The 20053-nt window shown below is 47.4% G+C and overlaps 1 protein-coding gene across 6 annotated transcripts in view; it reads right to left on the bottom strand.

Annotated features, from left to right (window-relative positions):
- PPP2R1B (protein phosphatase 2 scaffold subunit Abeta) overlaps positions 1–20053 on the bottom strand; it is a 37107-nt gene that overhangs the window by 1171 nt on the left and 15883 nt on the right. For 4 of the 6 annotated variants that reach the window (XM_057748412.1, XM_057748413.1, XM_057748415.1 and 1 more), the window contains 5 exons: positions 17634–17694; positions 14044–14198; positions 13530–13672; positions 13018–13109; positions 10297–12632 (listed from right to left, as the gene is read on the bottom strand). In XM_057748412.1, the coding sequence (XP_057604395.1) occupies positions 12616–12632; positions 13018–13109; positions 13530–13672; positions 14044–14198; positions 17634–17694 (468 nt within the window). In that variant the 3' untranslated portion in view covers positions 10297–12615. Of the gene's footprint in view, positions 1–8648; positions 8771–10296; positions 12633–13017; positions 13110–13529; positions 13673–14043; positions 14199–17633; positions 17695–20053 lie in introns of those variants that run through there. The other 2 variants (XM_057748416.1, XM_057748417.1) reach the window with 1 other exon arrangement.

The following is a 20053-nucleotide window of genomic DNA, read 5'->3' as shown; positions in this document are numbered from 1 at the left end:
TGTGTGGAAGACAAGAACAGTATCATCTGCCTCTTTCTAAACTGGACAGAACAAGTTTTAACAAACTTACATCTCCCTTTTGACAGGTTTGGTATATGGTCCCCCTTGCCTGTGGTCCCAGGGAAGAGACTGATGGCCGAGCTCTTTGCGCCTGTCAGCCTGCAGCCCCCGAAGGCTGGCTTTCCGCAGCCCCTCTGGGACCCCGCCCCGGTCTCACAGTGCCCCTCACATCTTTGTTTCACTGTTTTTCCCCAAGGAGGTAGCCTGGCTGATTCCAGAAGTCTCACAGCCACCCTAGGTTACCACCATCTTGCCCACACGTCATCTGGGCAGGTTTCAGCACATTTGGCAGAATCAGACGCCACTATTGCAGAGACTGGGAAATAGGCAGCAGCACTGCCCACAGCCAGAGACAGGTTGAGCGTTCCTGCCCAAGAACTCGGCTTGTCTATCCAAAAGGAGCCGTAGCTCCTGTCCGTACGTTAATTTATCAGGCACTTTCACGAGTAACCTTTTCTAAGCCTCACAACAGTGCTAGGAAATTAGTGGAGCAGATGGTCCTCATCCTGAACGGCTGAGGAAACCAAGGCTCTGGGGCGGCTGCGTGACTCGTCCGAGCCGCAGAGCTCAGGACGGGCTCTTGGCTGTGCTGGCTTCCCACTCCATGCTCTTCCCCCCTTGGGAGCAGCTGGCTCTTGTCATGAGCCAACAGCTGATAAACAAAGTCCCCATCTTGGTTAAGCACTGGGTGAATGTGACATTGTCCCCGAAACCTTATTGCCTCTTGACAGCTGTGTGGCCTTGGGAGAAGAGCTGCCCTCCAGGTAACACGTGTAGTTGTCCAGGTGGCCCTGCATGAACAAGGCCAAGGGAGACGCAGACCCCACAGATCGCCACCTTTCCAGCGTCCAATCAACTACAGAAGTTCAGGTTCACATCAAAGATGTCTTGTTCCTCCACCTCACACAATAATTTCCTGCAAGAGTATATGACAGGACACACCCTTTCCTGATAGCCAAGGGGCCCAACTGCACGGCTTTGGCCCACCATTGCTGACCAATGGACTCAACTTCAAGAAAGGGTGCTGCTCAGAAAAGAGTCAGGAGCTCAGCCCAGTCCTGAGGAGGTTAAGGTCCATGAAGTAGAAGTGCTGACCAGGCACTTCTAGGGTTAAAAAAATAACATACTTTGAACACTTCTGTCTTTGGAGAAAAAGTGGGTGGGTAGGGAGGCGCTTTAAAAATAGAAATACAAAACAACATCCTGGAAAAATATGACCCCAGATTGGAATACTGTTATATTAGCAAATACAGATAGCTGGGACTTGCCGCTGGCTGTGCGACGCCTATCTGCTCAAAGAAATACACGTGGGGATACCGGTCCACTACTGATGGCGGAAGAATTCTGCCTCCACCAGAATCTCTGAAGGAAAAAGAACCAGAGAGAAGAGGAGGTTTGCTTCTCTTTGGGGATTGCAATTTAGGAAATAAGAGCGATACAGAGATATTTGCACTTTGTAGAAAGGGCAAGATTATTTGCTTATTTCTGAAGGGAAGGAGGATGGTCTTTGCTGGATATTTGGTTTGTGAAAGAGTTACTTTTGATAAAATTAATCTAATTGTAGTTATTTTTTCTGTGTGCTTTTTTTTTTTTTTAATTACTAAGAAAAAATGGTGAGTTCAATAGCTTTGGTATTTTGAGTGCAAATCATAATGGCTCCAATGTGAAAAAAAATCAAAATGTAACCTGTCACTCAATGCTAGAAAAATTGCTTAAAATGCAGTTTAATAAATGATCTTTGTAGCAAACGTAATTTAAATGGGGTAATTTTCTGCAAGGAAAATGTACTGTTTTTACGTTTCCAACCCTCTTGAATAAAAATAAAAACTTGTTTTCTAAGAGCCTGGGTGATATGAATGTCAGGCTGATGAGGTAGGGCCTTTCCCTCATCAGGCCTCGGGTGGAATTTTGAAAAGTATGGAAGGTGGCTGTGTTCCCTGAGCACTGGTGCTCATTTCAGGCTGCAGAAAAGGACAGTGGATAATATGTTCTCATTGACGTCAGCAGGGTAAATAATACCTCGCTCTGAAATCACCCGGGTACACGGTAGCTGTGGAGAATGCTGACGGAGGCGCTGCTAACCGCAGCCTGCACACGGCCAGGGCTGGTGCTGCCTGGCGCCCCTGGCCCTTCAGAGGGGGAGACGGGTGCCTCGGGCTCCCCGATGCCAAGCGAGCTGCAGGGCAGGGGTGGAAATGGGGGGCCAGCAAGACACGGGCACTTAGACTGGCACATCTTCTGTGCGAAAGTCTTCAACACGGCGGACACATGCGCGTGCACGCGCACACACTAGGGTCCCTTCCAGGAGATGAGCCAGCTCAGTCCAGCGCCCTCGGGTGCTGAGGCATTTGGGGCGCTCTGGTTCATTCAGAACTTTAATGTCAGACTCTGACTGAAAGGGCAGCATTAAATCCTACTTTCTGGGAACTTCCCTGGTGGTCTGGTGTTTGAGACAACGCGCTTCCACTGCAGGGGGCACGGGTTCGATCCCTGGTCAGGGAACTAAGATCCCACACACCCTGAAGTGCGACCAAAAAAAAAAAAAAAAAATCTTACTTTCTGGCAGCAAGTTTAAGATTTCGTTTCACTCAGAACATTCCAGTTGAGCTCATGCTATAGAACTGAGTTCCATCACTGAAGGGTCGTCCGCTGGCCTGGTGGGAGTGGAAGGCCTGGAGGAGACAGCCAAGGGCAGGAAGAGAGCAGAGCCCTCCTGCATCACCTTGTCCTGCTGCCCCAGCACCACTTACAGGCGCCCAGTCTGCCCCAAGATGGCTGCTGCCGCTGTTCGGCTACCCAAGAACTCAGTAACGCTGTATTTCAATTGTTTGTTCCTTTTTTTTTAGAGGAAAACACTATTTCAGTAACGATGTTTGGCACGCTTTCCCCTTTTCCACCAAATTTCTCCATCGTTGTGATTCTGTGTTGCCAAAAACAACCCCTGTGTCCAGGGTACAGGCAAAAATAACAGACCTGCCAGCAGAGACTGGCCAGAACTTTAGCAGCCAGTCAAGCCCTTTACCTTCATGCTGTACAGAATCTCTCTCGGTTCTGTGACCTTCGTGACCCTCAATGCAAGGGGCAAGGGTGAACTGAGCTCCAGACCCAGGGCTACTGCCCAGATGGGCCGGGGTCTAGAGCTTGTAAACAGTGCCCGCATCCCCAGAGCAATGCAGTGTCTGGAGTGCCACTCACCAGAGCGCACTCACCACCACAAGTCGGGGCCCCACCCAAGGTTCTGTTGTTGGCCCTATGCTCCTTTCTACCCCACTGGTTCTTTTTTTTATATATATAAATGTATTTATTTATTTATTTTATTGGCTGTGTTGGGTCTTCGTTGCTGCACACAGGCTTTCTCTAGTTGCAGCGAGCAGGGGCTACTCGTGGTGCGCGGGCTTCTCATTGCGGTGGCCTCTCTTGTTGCAGAGCATGGGCTCTAGGCACATGGGCTTCAGTAGTTGTGGCATATGGGCTCAATAGTTGTGGCTCATGGGCTCTAGAGTGCAGGCTCAATACTTGTGGCACACAGGCTTAGTTGCTCCGTGGCATGTGGGATCTTCCTGGGGCAGGGCTTGAACCCGTGTCCCCCCTTGAAATGCTGAGAAAAGCTTTGGATCCTCTTCCTAGGAAACGTATGTACACAGACATACAACTTTGGACAGATAATCTCAAGGGAGGAGTTGGTTCCTGGGCCCCTAAGGCCCATTTGCATGGTTAGGGGGGTCCTGATCCTGGACTTAGAGCGTTAGCATCTCCGTCTGTAGCCCCTCAAGCTCTTCGGAGTCACCGTCCTGGGAGGGCGTCCCTGCTGAGGGTTCCCATCCCTCCCTGGGTGGATCCAGCTAAGGGAGAGGCCCCCTGCTCTGCCCACAGCCCCAGGGCACCATGGGAGGAGGTTCTGGGCTTTGTGCACTAAATCCTGGGTGCCACATAGCTACAAAATAAATGTCCCCTGCACAGACACGGCCACTCTACCCTTCTCATTTTGGCCCCAATGATGTCACTTCAAAGAAATAACAAGGCAGTACACCTGAAACTAACACAACATTATACATCAACTATACTCCAATAAAAATTTTTAAAACTTAAAAAAAGAAAATAAACGACAAGGCAGGGCAGCTTTGGAGGGAGGGAATATTGCCTGTGGCTCCCACTTCACAGTGTCCCTTGGGGGACAGATGTGGTCTTGAAGTGAGGGCGCTGGACCCTCACCTCAGACGCTAGCCATCACCGGCACATCACTGAGGCCAAACCCAAAACCCAGGCCAGGCAGCATGCGGGGCTTGCTCTGTGCCTCCAGCTGTTACCAACGAGCCTTTCGGCGATAGATGTCCCAGTCCGCGGGCGAGCTGCGTGCCTCTGGACCGGTGGCTGCAGATACCCCTCAGGAGCACCCATGGCTCCCTTTGTATAAACGTCTAAGGAACTTTCCTAGGCGCCCTGGAACGCGGAGCTGGTCTAAAGCACAGGTGAGGCAGGTGCGGGGCTGAGCCACCAAGCGAGGAACCCGGATGTGGGGAGAGAGGACACTGCCCATGGGAAGAGGACGCCCCCTGCAGCTGAGCCCCCAAGAGCCGGCTGGGCAGAAAGCTCAGAAGACCTGGGCCCAAGAGAAGACTTATCGGGGGTGCGGCCTCTCGGAGAAGTCGTCGCTCTCCCCGGCAGGCGGGCTCTGAGAGCTTCTGACTCAATCTCTCTTCCCTCCCAGAGAGGAGGGAATAAACGGGGCCTGAGATAGCAAAAGGCGGCCTGACTGGGAACCCTGACCCTCAGGAGTGAGTGCGTCTCCACCCCGCCAGGGCCGCCCGCACAGCTGGGGAGTGGATCACACGGGCGCCGAGGGAACGCCCCCAAGGCCTGTCCTAGCCGCGCGCCGCGGGGGGCCTCCCAAGGCCACAGCTGAAGCGACTCCAGGCGGGGGCCCCCCCGAACTGCCCTCTGCTCACTGAAGAAGCCCACGCGTTTAGCAGGGTCCCCGTGCCAGCCGCGAGAGGGCCAAAGGGCAGGCTGGCAGTTGGAAGAGGCCCCGGGGACCAAAGGGCTGGGCAAGGAGGGCCTGGCCAGGAGCAAGTTTGGGAGAACAGAGCCCAGCTTCCCCTGCCAGCCCGCCCCTGGAGCAGCCACTCTGGCCAGAAAGGCCCTCCGGGCAGGGTGGGGCCTGCCCATTCTCTGCCAGGGACAGCCCGGGGGGCAGCACGGAGTCTCTGGCTGAGTCCTCGGCCCCTGGCGCCACTCCCAGCCCTGCCACTAACCCAGGCAAATCACTGCAAAGGCACGTTACCCCAGTGGTAACTTGGGAACAGACTGGCTGACTTAACCACAGCTTTACCGTGAGGTTCAAATGCAGCCTGGCCTAGCACTGCCCTCCAACAAGAAAGCACTCAGAAGACACCCAGCTCCCGGCCATAGTATCTCATCTCTCCCTGCCTTGTTTCCATTTAACTCTTGACCATCCCAACACTGGACACAGAAAATGGTTGCTTGGTGCCTACGAAACCTCATCACAAGATTTAAGGGTGGCTGCCCTATTCTGAGCACTGCTCCAGGTTAAGAACCAAGAACTCTGCCCAGGATTTTTGGGTACCACAGATAAAAGAACATCCGTGAGAATCTGTGTCCCACCTAGGAGGCCTTTTTCACCCATCTCCAACTTTTAAGGCCAAGCTCCTGGATAGAGAAGGGCTGGGGGGCCCGGGAGTCTTTCTCTGCAGGGACAGATGCTTGGTCGCCCACCCCGCAGAGCAGAGAAGGTGCGGAGAGAGGGCAGGGCCTGAGGACACGGCTCCACGGGTCCTGCGAGCGGCCCACTGCCGACCTCCCTGGCACTGATCTCTGTGGTCAGTCCTCAGCTGGACTGGACGCAGGCCTCCCGTAGTCTTTCTGTGCTTAAAAGAACGAATCCTCCAGCTCCGAGGCTGGCCCTTCCTTAAGGAGCTCTTACCCTTCAGGCATCTACAGCCAAGCTCCTTGGAATTGCCCTGGAGACCCTCGGGCAGCACCTAGGCTCCCAAACCTGCTCTCAGGAGAGAAAAGGACAGAACAAGCAGCCCCTCCACCCCCAGGAGGCTGGCTCCGAAGGGACCCCCCAACCTCAGGCTAGCAGGAACTGCTGGTTCACCAGTAGGTGCTGGTTTAGAACACAGAGGAGAGACATGTGCCAGAAGTCAGAGGTCGGAGATCCTAGGGGCCCCAATGACTCTCTGAGTTTGGGGAAAATAAGGAAAACTGGAAAAACCAGAAGCAGCAACAAGGGTGGAAGGAGCAATGGGTGCTGAAGGTGCAAGCTCGGGGGAGACTGGGGACGTGGGGGCCGGTCTGCGCAAGACAGGCTGCTGGGACAGAGAGGAGAGGGAGGAGAGGGCAGACTGGGCACGTCGGTGCCTGCAACCACTATTTATGATGCTTCACTTGATTTGAGTTTCCGAACCTGGGCTTGGCATAGAGCCTGACTGTCCCTCACAGCTGCTCCTTCCTGCAATAACAAGACTGACATCACTGTTGTCAGGGAAATGGTGTTTTGATTAAAATCATGTGACAGCTACTTCGTGATTCAATAAACAAATCCTCTGTTAACCCTCGCCTGACGGAGGCCCGTCAGCAGCTCTGTTGTCAGAGAGCAACCCTCGGACCGTCCAGGAGGGCAGTCCCGCCCAGCAAGGAGGGAAGACCACCGCCCGCCGCCAGGAAGGAGCTGCTGAGCTGGCCCCGGGTCTGCTCCCGGCGGGCCCTGCACAGGGCGGGGGCCGCAGCACAGGCTGCTCCGCGGACACCGAGGGCCCATCTGGGAGGAAGCGCGCAGACAGCCTTCACCAGAGGAATGGGCCCTCATCCCTCGGGGCCACGCTCTCTCGGACCAGGTGGCAGGCCCCAGCCCTGGGATATCGGATGGCCCCCACAGGGCCCAGAGCCCAGTGCACACGGGAGGCAGGTCCCGGGCTCTCCGCAGCCAGGGCTCACGCCGACCCGCGGGGGCAGCTGGGCGCGTCCGCTGTGCGCCACGGGCAGGGAGCGAGGGGTTAAGAACGATTTCTGGTCTGCACTTGGATGACTTCCTGGATCACTCACTTGGCTGCTGGCCCCTGACACGCAGGGCTCTGCCTGGCAACAGCCAGCTCCCTTTCCATCTCGCCCTCGAGTCCTGTGTCTCAAGGGAAACAAACGCAGGGAAGGCACCTTGAGTCATGGGGCAGGGGATTTTTCTGGGTTAAGTGATCCGCAGCCTCAGAGGCCCCGCACTGCTGCCTTGTCTCCGCTGCTGGAAAAGACGCCCAAGTAGCCACGACAGGGTTGGGGGGAGGTTCTCGACCACCTGAGCAGCAGAGCCGGCAGCACCCACCACACAGGCTGCTGCGAGGACGGAGTGAGGTTCCGCCAGGTGCCTGGTAAGCGGCCTACACAGTCACCAAGGCTCGAAGCTCACAGAACAGCAGTGGATACTGGTTCCCCAGCTCGTGGCCATCGGGGGCCATCTACAGACACCTCCCACAGAGGGCTCGCCTCCACCATCCCACTTGCAGATCAAAGGCAAGCCATGCATTTAACGGCATGGCCAGTGGACCCCGCGTGTGTAGGAAAACATAACTCCTTTCTTCCCAAGGAAGTCTGTGGCTTAAGTCTAACAACGTGTAAGTGCTATTCCTACTCGTTCGGCCACAGCATCTTCCCTGAGGCCAAGTGCAGTGAAACAGAGGTAAGGACACAGAGGGCCCAGGGCCGCTGAGGCGGTGAGCAGCGCTGTCACCTGGCACTTCCTCCTGCCCGGCAGCCGCTGCAGGGACAGCCAGGAGCTGCCACCTCGGGAGAACCGTGCGCAGCAGGCAGGAAGGGGAAGACGTTCTAAGATGAAAGACTGCAGTGCAGGGCCTGCACAACAGCAAAAGGTTCTCATGGCCACAGTTCACAAAAAATGAAGGCAAAGCCATAAAGATTTATAAGACGAACTTTTTGATGTGAGAATCCTCACCAAGCAAACCCACTGGCATGGGTGCGAAAATACCATCACCTTCCAAATAAACGAAACGCAGCCTGACATCAGCACACAGCAGCCAGACCCTCTGTGCTGCTCTTCGGAACGTCTCTGTAGGTCATAAGTCACCCTCCTGACAGCCCCTGGGCAGTGGCCAGCACCAGCTGTGCTGGACGTGAACTCTGGCACACCTCCTCCAGAGTGGCGTCAAGTGGGGCTTGTAAAACATTTGGACTATTACCCAGTAAAATTGACAGAAATGGTTTTTCCCTTGAATGGAAGTGACCACCTGAGAGGAACTGTAGCAAATAAGAACAGTCTATTCTGTGCGGTGAGTGGGGACAGCGACTTCACCAAACCCCCCCCCCCCGGTCCTCTGCATGGGGGGCAGGGACAGGCCTCAAGCCACAAGTGACAGAGGGCGGGCAAGGCCACCCCACCCCTCAGAAAGCATTCCCAGGACAAAGGACAAGAAACAGGGCAACAGGCTTTGAAAATACACTCCCCTGGCCCTAAAAACATCACTGTTCCCTCAGGGAGCGAGGTAAAGATCCGGCTTTGCTGCCCGCACCTCAGCCCAGGCAAGGGAAGGACTTGGGCCAGGAGTGTCCGCTGCACTTACCTTCCCAGTGTCCTCTCCAGGCCCTCTGGGTCTCAGCAAGTGGTTTTTGTCGGCCCCAGGGGCGCTGGGCTCTTCACTGTCCTTCACAGGTAAATCAAGCTTTCTCAGCCTTTGGGCCACCACTAGAGATACAGACAGCAGACTGTGACCGTCCCGACCAGGCCACACCCCCCAAGCCCACCTGTGCTTCCTAACCAGGATGCCCCAGGTGTTCCTGCACTGCACTGGGGAAGCACATGAGTCTCCATGCAGAGAGCGCCGGGTCACCCCAGGACCTGACTGAAGGTGCCTTTTGCTCGAGAGCCATGGGAAGTTGCCACCCCATTGGGCCTATGGTACCAGCTGGGTGCTCCCCCACATGTGGGTCACTGACAGCCTACAGAGCCCCAGCCAGACGGGAAAGACCTGGCTCCTCTCAGAACTGATGACATCAGTTTAAGACAACAACTCTGAATAAAGAAATGACTTGGCTTTTCTACCCAATGAGTAATTAAACTCTCTTCATCCTTCAGAAGATTTCCATCTCAACTGAACATTATGTAATTTCCTGGAACAGCAGGCTTGTGGAGGCAAACGGGGAATAGTCAGACTATTCTAGGTACAAAAAAGACTGGAGACATGTGAGTGAACAGGAAAGAGGAGCAAGGAACTGGATGGAAGCAGGAATATGAGAGCAGCAGAGAGAAACAATTACATAACATCAGACCACAATCGCTTCATTGTTAAACCAGGGAAAGCAAGGTGACAGCTCCTTCTCCCTCCACAGTTTATATCCAGGCAGAGCAGAAAGGAGGCTTCAAGACAAGAATGCCAGGAGGGAAAAAAAATGTCAGAAGAATATAAGTGAAAGGCAAGAGACAAGCACCCAACTCTTTTGGCTACCATGCCCTGCCATCCCCAGGGGGATGGGAGCAATGTGATTTCTACAGGGAAGCACCAGATTTTTAACTCCATGACAAGCCAGCAATTAATAAAATTGCAACAAGCCAGTGTTACCAGAGCCTGACCATTGGGGCAGGAATGAAACGTCTGGTTCCCCTGGAGGTCCATGCACGTATCTTGGATGCTTGGATAAGACAGCTCAAAGGTTAGGGCTGCTGTCTCTGTTGAGTCAGGACAAGCTGTCCAGCAAAGACCCCCAGGGCCTGCAATCACAGTGGCCAAGCTGTGGTATTTCTGTGAGCTGAGGGCTAGTATTTCAGAACAGTCTTGTTAGAAACAATATGTTAACCTGTTTATTCTGATGAAACAGAATGCACTTCAGGTTCACACCTTCACGGCAACACATACAGGGAAGCAAGATCTAGTCTCTCCCCACAAAAATTGTAGAAAGAAACACTGAGGTGAATTCCACTACCGATGAGACTTTTCTTGGCATAATGCTGCACACGTCTCTGCTTCCCCTTCCTAGTCACCCGTCGACTGCTCTGAGCTGCCTCGGATGGGTAACTATGGTGGGCTTATTCCAGGCACTGTGCAACCCAAACAGAGCTGCTGCAGAGACGGGGGCTGGAGAGAGGCCACATAAAGCTTGTTTCCTACAAGCAGTGAAATTCTCTCATGGCATCAACAGGAGAATGAGAAGCAGTGCGGTACCCTGGATGACTTGTTCCACACACACAACACACCAGATGACAGGTTTTAGAAATTCATTGAACACATTTTTATTGAGCACCTACCATATGCACCAGACCCTGATCCAGGTGCGGGTGACACACAGCAGAAGACAAAACCCCCCAAGCCCTTACAGAGCTCCTGGAGCTTACATAAGCCAGTGAGATCAAGACGGGAAACTAATCCGTGGAGAAAATGACAAAGTTATGAGCCAAAGAACAATCCCTCTGAGGGGTAAGAAAAGAGATTCCCTGTTGTTTAAGTCAGAAACAATGACGCCTCTGTGGGGTCACCCAAAAAAGACAGGACCCTCCAGAGCTCCCTGACCCATGCCTGAGAAAGCGGGCTCACTGTCTCCCCTCCACCGGGGCCTTAGAGTGGAGACCAATGCACGGTGCTCCCCAGGGGGTCCACAAGGCCATTTAAAAGTCCACCCCAAAACCAATGGCATTTCCAACCAGAGGAAAGCAATGGTTGCACAAATCTGTTTCAATCGAGACAAGTCTCTCAAATATGAAATTCAATGAAGACGAACATAACCCACAGGTAATAAAAATCACAAAGAACCACAAAACTAAAATTGTTTACAGGGTAATAGTTTAAGATACTGAAATGAGAACGTAGAAAAGATTTTTGCCTAGGAAAATATTTCATCCTTGGCCCAAAAGTAATAAAATAGAAACTTACTATAACCTAGTTTGGCAGTTTTAAACGCAGGCAGATAATTTTGATTTTAAGTGTTCTCATTTTCTAAGGTAAGACAAACTGTGAAGTATTTGGTCAAACTTGGTTTTATGAAATGGTTTAATGTACCAAGTTTTCTAGGAGTCTCTGGATCTTCACAAAACAGAACAGGGCTCACTGGGTTTAAGAGAATATAAATGAAAAAACCTGAAAACCAAAATGGAAACAAGCAAACTACACAGCAAGATGCACTGAGAGAAAAATAAACTACAATAAAACCTCATTAATTAAAAATTCATTAGGGACAAGGCGAGTTTGCTTAGGTGAAAAATGTTCATAAATTTAAAAGAAAAAATAAATTCTCCATTAAATTCACATACAATATATCAGGGATAAAGAGTAATTTGAACGCATCTAAATAAAGGTGCGACCTCATGAAGATCCTCACAGAAGGTATTTTAAGATAACTAAAAAGAGCCATTAGTAACTAACATATCAAGTGGTAAAAGGGGGCTTTTTAAAGAGCGTTCAAATTCTTTAGTTCAGACCCAAGGGGCTCCCTTATACACCATCACTTTGCTTCAGCAAATTCTTCAGCTTAACTCATTATCTTCAATCCCACGAGGAATTAACAAGGTTTTACTGTAAAAGCAGAAAAACAAACATTTCAAATGATAAGATTCTAGCATCACCCACAGCAAAAAACTAGTAACGAAACTTCAGCTTGGAAAGTTACTACTGTACAATGCAGCAAGGACCAAATGTTCACATAGCCCGAAGCAGAACCAGGTAAAGAGCAGAAAATCCTCACAGTACTGTGTACCAGTGGTTCCTTTACTCACTAGGACTACAACTGCAATCTTACAATCAAACAGTAGAACCACTGCTTGTTAGGAGGCACTGAGTTTTAAGTTTCTCAGCAGGGAGAGAGAGGAGCAGTTTTGAATGCAGTCACAGTTGGGAACTGTTTCCACAGTTAGGTTTCAACATGACGTGTTAGCAGCAAGATGCATCTGCACTTCAGGTTTCTGAATGACATGATTACAGTCAAAATCGAGCAAATAAAAGCCAGAACAACCAATACATGAACCCTGAGCTTCCACATTCCCCTTTAAGGTGAGACACTGACGCAGACATCATTATCCAGGAAAACATGGCTTCACGACAGTTAAATCTCGGTGTATCTCCCAAGTGGAGTGCTTATAAGTTATTCTAAACCATGTACATTTAACTTCAGAATGATGGAGACACAAAGATACGTGTAAACATCAAAAGAATCACTCCATTCCATGTCTGGGTCCAAACCGGTCCAGGCTTGGTGGAGTATTGGGTGGCCAGGGCCTGATTTAACAATGAGGAGACAGGAGCCCAGGTGGTGCTGAGTAAATCATTAGGAGACACTCAAGTGATGAGTATGCCAGGTGTCAGGAGTCGGCCACAAACAGAACAGTTAAAATATAATTATCCCAACAAGGAAGACAAGTAAAAAACAACCCCATTTCATCTTCAGAAAGAATCAAGTCACTAAAATGTGATTTCTTGAAAGTTGTTGCCATTTGCCCAGATGAGGTCTTGAAGATTTTCCATTTTTTCTCTCCACCCAGTTCAAGAACACATTGACTAGAAATCTGATAAGAATTCAGTAAAGTCTTTCCCCTCCTGTTCCTCGTTATGCCAATGCAAGCACTAGAAAAATTCCAAACAAAATCAAGTTAGTGGTACAGAAAGTTCACGAACTATCTATGCAAACATTAAGCACAACAATGATCCAAAAGCATAAGAACAGGTCAGTTTCTTTACTCTGTCAGGCTAACCAAAAGTTCAACTTTAAAAACAGATTAAAATCCAAACAAAACTGTTCTTACCACTAAGTATCGTATCCCTACCCAGCCCTAGACGTGGAATTGAGGAAATGGCCTGCTCAGTGGTGGGCCAAAAAGGTTCTACCCAAAGAGGAGACAAGCATCCCAGGACTCACGACCTCCCAGGTCCAGAGGCTCACCGCCCAGACCACTACCACCACTCACACCCTGTGAGCTGAGGCAAAAGCTGGGAGGCGGAAAACACCTACCACTTATAGCTTCCTGTGCAAAGTACTTGACATCCATGTCTTCATCTTGGCCCAGCTTCTGTAGTACCGGCTTAACTTCCTCCTGCAAAGCACTAAAATCCAACAGTATCATCCGTGAAAGGCAGTCTTATGAGCCAGAGAAATGCTTTATGGTACACACACACACACACACATACACACACACACACGCTCTGTGGTAATTTTTAAAGATTAAAATAAAAAACTATCTTAAAACACCTATAATACAAACTTGACAAGTACTAAATAATCTCTCAAGTTCTCTGCAGAATTAGCTTCGGACAATGATCTACATAGGTACAGAGCTTAAATATAAAAGTCGGAGTGAACACCCTCAAAATTGGTTGTTAAATTACTTCATTATTTTCTTTAACCAAATCCATATCTTTGGTGAAGTGAAAAAAAATCACTGAATTTAATTTAGCTATTTCTGCCTATATGGAGTGAAAATTTAAATCTACTTTTTTAAAAAAAGAATAATACTAAACTCTTACTCAGTATCTAGAATTGGTCCAATTTTCTGTAGAGATTTGGCCACATTGAAACGGACGTTTGCTACTTGGTCTCCTGCCATTTTCAATACAACAGGCAGCATCTGCTTAGTGGTTACTTCCTGCCCACAGGCTTCAGACAGCGCCTAGAAAAAGAAATAAGACAGCACACTAAAAACACTTTTATTTTTTTAAACATCCCAAATCTAAAGAGACAAGTTAATATGTAATAAGAAAGTAACTGTCCAACAGGAAAATGTTTCAAGTGTAAGCATGTGAATGAAAGATACAAGGTAGCAAAGAATCCCAGGATTAGACTAGAATTCACAACTGACTTGCTATAGGTTTTAACACAAATTGAAAAACTGACATTTTTCTCTCATCTCCTAATGGTCCAAATTAATCAGTATAAGAAATATAGTCCACATAGAAGACAACATATTCAGAATTCAGAAATGCAGCACTGAATAACTGGTTTAACACCTGAGCTGAGCGATAATAGCTGTGTAATACTTACATTAATGCAGAATAAAGTGGTCATTCTATGCAAGTAATTAGGATCGTTTGCCATTACTAACACTTTGGGAACGATGGTATTTTGGGCCCACTCTGTACCAAACTTCTGAACTAGTTTCATGAGGTTGCTGGTGGCAGCTTCACGGATGGCGTACACTGCAGAAGAGGTAAAGAACACATCGTCGTGCTGCTCACATCAGAAGCACAGCTTAGTTTACTTTCACTTACATCATCATCAAAGGTGAACCAAAAATACAACTCTGTAAACTCTCCAATTTAATCGGACTGCAATGGCCAGTATGCTCAGCTATGACTCCTCATATGCGGATCTGATCTTATTTAGTTTCAAAATTATAGTATGTCCAAGAAAAAGGGAGGTAAGGCGCTCATTACAGGCATCATTCATTAATCAGCAAATATGAGTGCCAACTATGTGCTCTGTGTTATAGAAAGAATGCACAAGATACTTGTCCTCAAAGATCACACATTCTAGCAGAGAAATGAAACCTAATGTACTCCAAGAAGTCATGTGGTCTAAGACTGATTATAATGAAGGATGAAACTGTATAGTCATGACCCTGAGGGCTGTAGGAGTTCAGAGGGCAGAGAACAGGGAGGGCTGCAAAGGCTTCAAGAGACAGAGGCCTTGCACTGGGCCTTAAAGATTAGGGAGGATTTGTGCAAGTGGAGAGAAGAGGGGAGAAATTCCTGGAAAGGCCAAAAAAATTTACCCAGGGCACAAAGGAAAAAACTGAAATCTGTGAGACGTAAGGTTGAACAGTTAGGGTGGAGCCAGAATGTAGAGCATCATGAAAGCTAAATTTAGACTTTGTAAGAAAACCAATGATAGGTTTTTAAAGTTGTGACCCTATGACCAATGTGGTATTTTAGCAAGATTATTCCAGCAGCAGCAAGAACAGCTGAGAGAATGACAGCGAGGAGGTTATTTAGAGGCCACTGTCATCATCTACACAACAGCAAACAAAAACTGAAGACTGACTTGCCTCTTTTTCCCTTAAAAAAATGTTTCTGTTGAGACACGTCAAATGTCTTCTGTGAATATACGTGTCTGCTTTAATCTAGTAATTCCCTACAAGGTCATTTAGCAAAGACATCATAAATCTAGATAATAAAGGCTGAGCTACAATCTTCTCGACAACTAGCTGCTATACACAGGACCCAACAAAGACAGGGGTGGCAATGCCTCATTTTACGTGTCCAATACGACTCAAACTTTGGGCTTCGATAACAAACCTAGGGTGGAGGGTACTGATTCCTTATTCTATGTCTCTCCCCAGGTGGGCCCAACCCTCCTGGGTGACAGCAGTCGCTTGACACTTATCCAAGCCCAGCTCTGATCCTGGACAATGAACACAAGGCTTCCGGACAGGAAGTATCCAGCTCTTTCCAGCCCACAGATCCTCTTAGGCAATGCCACTGATGAGAACAGGCAAGACAGCTTAGCCAAAGAACTATATAATTTATTACCAACACGCAACCTGCCCAAAGCCTGTGGGAGAAGCAGCCTGCCAGGAATATCCAGAAGCTCTAAGGAACAAGCTTGAGTCGACTGAACCCTAACACACATTTCCTCCCTTCATGTTCAGTCTCTGTCCTGGGCACACCACCCCGCACCAACGTCTTCCCATCTGTGGCTTCTCCCCTCATTGCTTTTTTTATTTGTTTGAGATTTTTCTCATCCTAATGCCATTACCATAGGGAAGGGATCTCACTGCCAGAGTAACCAGAGACGGAGCGCTCGGCCTTCACCCAGACCTCAACTGCACTCAACTCTACTTGGCCAGATGCCTACTATGTTCTTGGCTCCTCTCAATTTTGCTGTGAAAAGAATGCAAACCATTCCACGGTTCTGCCTCTCCTCTCTGCTTATTTTGCCTCTCTCTCCCTCCCTCTCCTTCCCTCTCCCCTCAAGGTCTGGCTGCCTTGCAAGGTTCCTCTGAAGTTCCAACACACTCTGCATGCTCACTAACGTTGGTACTTTTTCCCTCCTCCTATAAAAAATAAATTCCCCTTCTAAATTCCTCCCTCTGGTCAACACTATCCACTCAACCATGGTAAGAGAGGTAAGTGATACTTTCTTCCTTATGGTTCTCTGGATTTTTCACAATAGCCTTTTAGTGGTTTAATAAGCAGAAAGAAAGTTTCCAAAAATTTAATTGATCATTGATCACTACGTGGTAGGTATCTAAAATGCAAAAAACAAAACCCCATGTGATTAAGTACAGAACAACTTCAGAGCTGACATTTCATTGGTTCAAAGAATTTCACTGATTCAAAGCTGCAATGCCCACTTAAGTATGCTGCTGCAGAAAAAGACACAACAGTCTCTGTTGCTCCCAAATTGGAAGAAAAAAAAAATCAGAGAAAAGGGGAAGTATTAATTAACTTGCACTGACAGAACAATCCTGCATAGAAAAGGTGTCAGGAACTCAGTTCTTCGTGAAACAGTAGGATTTTAAAAGTTCCTCAAAATAACTCTAGAGTACTAGCTTTCAAAGAAAGTATGGACTGACCGGCTGGGACTCATTAACATTAAATATTTATGAGAAATCACATAAACACTTTATTTCTAAAAAGAGAAGACTTTCTTTCCTATAATTTGCCAAACCTAAGTTTCATTTAAGAAGAAAAACAGGGCTTCCTAGGTGGCACAGTGGTTAAGAATCTGCCTGCCAATGCAGGGGACACGGGTTCGATCCCTGCTCCAGGAAGATCCCACATGCCGTGGAGCGGCTGGGGCCGTGCGCCACAACTATTGAGCCTGCGCTTTACAGCCCATGAGCCACAACTACTGAGCCCGTGTGCTGCAACTACTGAAGCCCATGCACCTAGAGCCTGTGCTCCACAACAAGAGAAGCCACAACAATGAGGAGCCCATGCACCACAATGAAGAGTAGTCCCCACTCACAACTAAAGAAAGCCCACACACAGCAAAAAGACCCAACACAGCCAATAAAATAAATAAATAAATTTATAAAAAAAAAAAAAGCCATAAAAAGGTAACTTTAGAGGAAAAACAGAAATAAAGCCTTCACAAAACAATGAAATTATCTACATATATACACCTCTACGAGATTTGCACATTTTTTTCACACCCCTCCTCTTCACTTTCTTAATCATATGATCCAGCTATGCCCTTAGCAAAACCACCTACATGTACAAGCAGACACAACATTCCCACTCCGCCCAAAGCACCCACAGAGCTACACTCAGTACATAAAGTATACATTAGATGCAGGATACCCAACCAAATATGGAACCAAAGCTCAGAGGAATGAGTATACATATAAAAGAAACAGTTTGAAAATAATGTAGTAGAATGAGTGAGAAATAGGGCAAAGAGATTTTTCAAGGAAGAAAATAAAATTTAAGGTAGAAAAAAATTGGTAGAAAATAGAAATGTCAAACTTGTGCTCAGAACAAGCTAACTGGACCTTAATGATAGCCTGCCTTCATCCTACACTGGTAAAACAAAATATAGTCAGATTAGGATTCTTTCTAAAAAGGAAGTATGAGAACAAAATGGGATATATGCAAAAATATGGGCCTTCCATTAACTTTTTTACTTACCATGGTCCACCAGCCAGGCCATACATAAGGAATTCAGCTTTTCATCAAAGAATTCCACACCCTATAGATACAGAAGATTCCATTAATAAACGTCTCCAAAGTTTAGAAATCAAGATGTTCTATTTATATTACACCAAACTGACCTGAAAGCTAAAAAAACCACTTATTTCCAAATAAGCTGAATTCATGGACCAGCCAGAAAAAGAATACCATGAGATTTGATTTACAAACTGTATATCTATTTTATCAGGTAAAAGTCATAAAGAAAAGCGTAAGTGAGATGGCCCAGGTACTGCTAAGTGAGAGAGAAGGGAGTGGCCTGAAGCCAGATACAACACTGTAGATGAGGAGGAAGAATGCAGCGTGGACAGCCTGCCAAACACTCTCTAGAATATTTGTAAAAATGAATTACCAGGAAAATACCAGTCGGAAATATTAATAATTCTCAACTTTTTCCCTTTTGGTTAATATCATAATAAATCCTTAAGGATAAAGAACCTGACATCAAGAAACAGACTTATCCCCTATTAAAGAGAGTACTCTGGGATCCATGGGTGAGAAAGCAGAGAGAATAAAGCAAGCACCAGAGTACAGGTGAAGTGGTTCCAACACAGTCACAGTGGAACCATCCTAGTTCTCCCCACCTCTGCTCTCCCCACCAACGGTGGCCACACCAGCACAGGCTGCAGACAAGCTCCTCAAGCTGATTTGCAGACCCAGCACTGCGGGACTTCACATTGTGTGGGAGATCACTGTGAACTATGCTTTCCCAGCACCTCCCTCCTGAGGTCTACATGTTCACAGTCTTTAGCTTCTTTGGATACTAAGAAGTTTCTGACCAGTGATGACATAAAGAAATGTAATAAAAGTACTTTGAAAATATGATAAAATGGCTTCATAATAATAGATCACGAACAGACTTGAGCATATACTTAGATTATCATGTCCGCTCTCAAAGATTTATTTTTCATTTCAGGTCGTGGATTTTTCTTGAGTCTTAACTTTTATTTCCTGATTCTTGTGGTTTAGTCTTACATTTACTCACCATGGTCCACAAACCAGGCCAAACATAAAGTCTTGAAAGAATTTTATAAGTTGACTACCTGAAATAAGTTTTTACGGATTTTTTTTAAAGGATAAGACATATAATAATAACAAGAAGTTGAAGTTGTATAACAAAATGCTTCTGACTGATGTATGTCACCCCTGCTAGACAAGCATGAGGCAGCCAAAGTCACCAGGTGCCTGTTTCCATACTCTTCCAGAGAGATACCAACCTTTGCAGGCTTCCCAAGTCTGGGAGGAACAGAGGTTAAAAGAAATGGTACTAAAATTCACCCTCCCTTCTGGACAGTTATTTCAATCCTTAGCAAACCAGTTAACCACTGCTGCTTTCCACTCTGGAGAGGTGATTCATGATGGTCACCAATGAAGAAAAGAAGAAAAGAAGTACTCTCAGTACTTGGGAATGGCAGAGGGAAAACACCTGACAGGATGACTTCACCTCATCACTTTTCGAAAGTTCACTTTATATCACTTCACTTTTACAAAAGAGCTGTAAAACAACAGTACATGTTTTCACTAAGCAAAAGAAATCTGAAGGGGATTTTTTTTTAACAAAAAAAGGTGAAAACAGCGTTCAGCGTTTGTTTTGCAGTGAGCCAACAAGCCCTTAGACAGGCAGCGAGCACCGCAGCGGCCAGACTGGCACCGCCAGGCTCCTTCCCCAAGAACTACACTCCGCATCTTAGCATCAGGCCGCCATTGCTTTGAACTGTGCCTGTGAGCATCTGTGCTTTATCTCAATTTACTTTGTGTATCTGTTAGCAAGATGTGTCCTACAGTAATTGCTTCTTCACTTTACACCATTTCAGCTTACAAAAGCTTTCCTAGGAATGCTCTACTTTCAGACAGTAGGTGAAACCTGTACAGGGATATCTCTGGCATTCATTTTGAAGAATGGGACAGTTCAAATTTTATAAAACATATAATGTCACAGACATGCACGAGACACATTTCATACACTAAGTATATACCAAAATAACAATACAAATTCAGTAGTCCAAGAAAAGAAAAAATAAATCCCATATGCTATGATATGAAAGGAATAGAAGTGGGGGTGAAAGAGGGGAAACGAACCACAGTAATGTTGGCTATATCTCTCAACAATCAACAAAAGTTAAGAGTTTGATTAATGCCAGGCACTGGAAATAAAACACTGAACACAGTTCATGCTGTGAGATCAGTTGTCTATCTCCTCAACTAGTTTTTAACAGACAGTCTAATATACTACAGTAAGTGCAGCCAAGATGGTGAGGGCACATCAAATTTAGAACTGACTAGGTCACCTACTGAAAAAGAAAGGAAAGGATGTGGCTATAAAACCCAGTACTGAAATTTTAATTAACTTAATATCAGTA

Source organism: Hippopotamus amphibius, chromosome 9, assembly GCF_030028045.1.
Source record: "Hippopotamus amphibius kiboko isolate mHipAmp2 chromosome 9, mHipAmp2.hap2, whole genome shotgun sequence".
NCBI lineage: Eukaryota > Metazoa > Chordata > Mammalia > Artiodactyla > Hippopotamidae > Hippopotamus > Hippopotamus amphibius.
The sequence above is the reverse complement of the archived record's forward strand: the minus strand, read 5'-3'. Positions and strand labels throughout refer to the sequence as shown.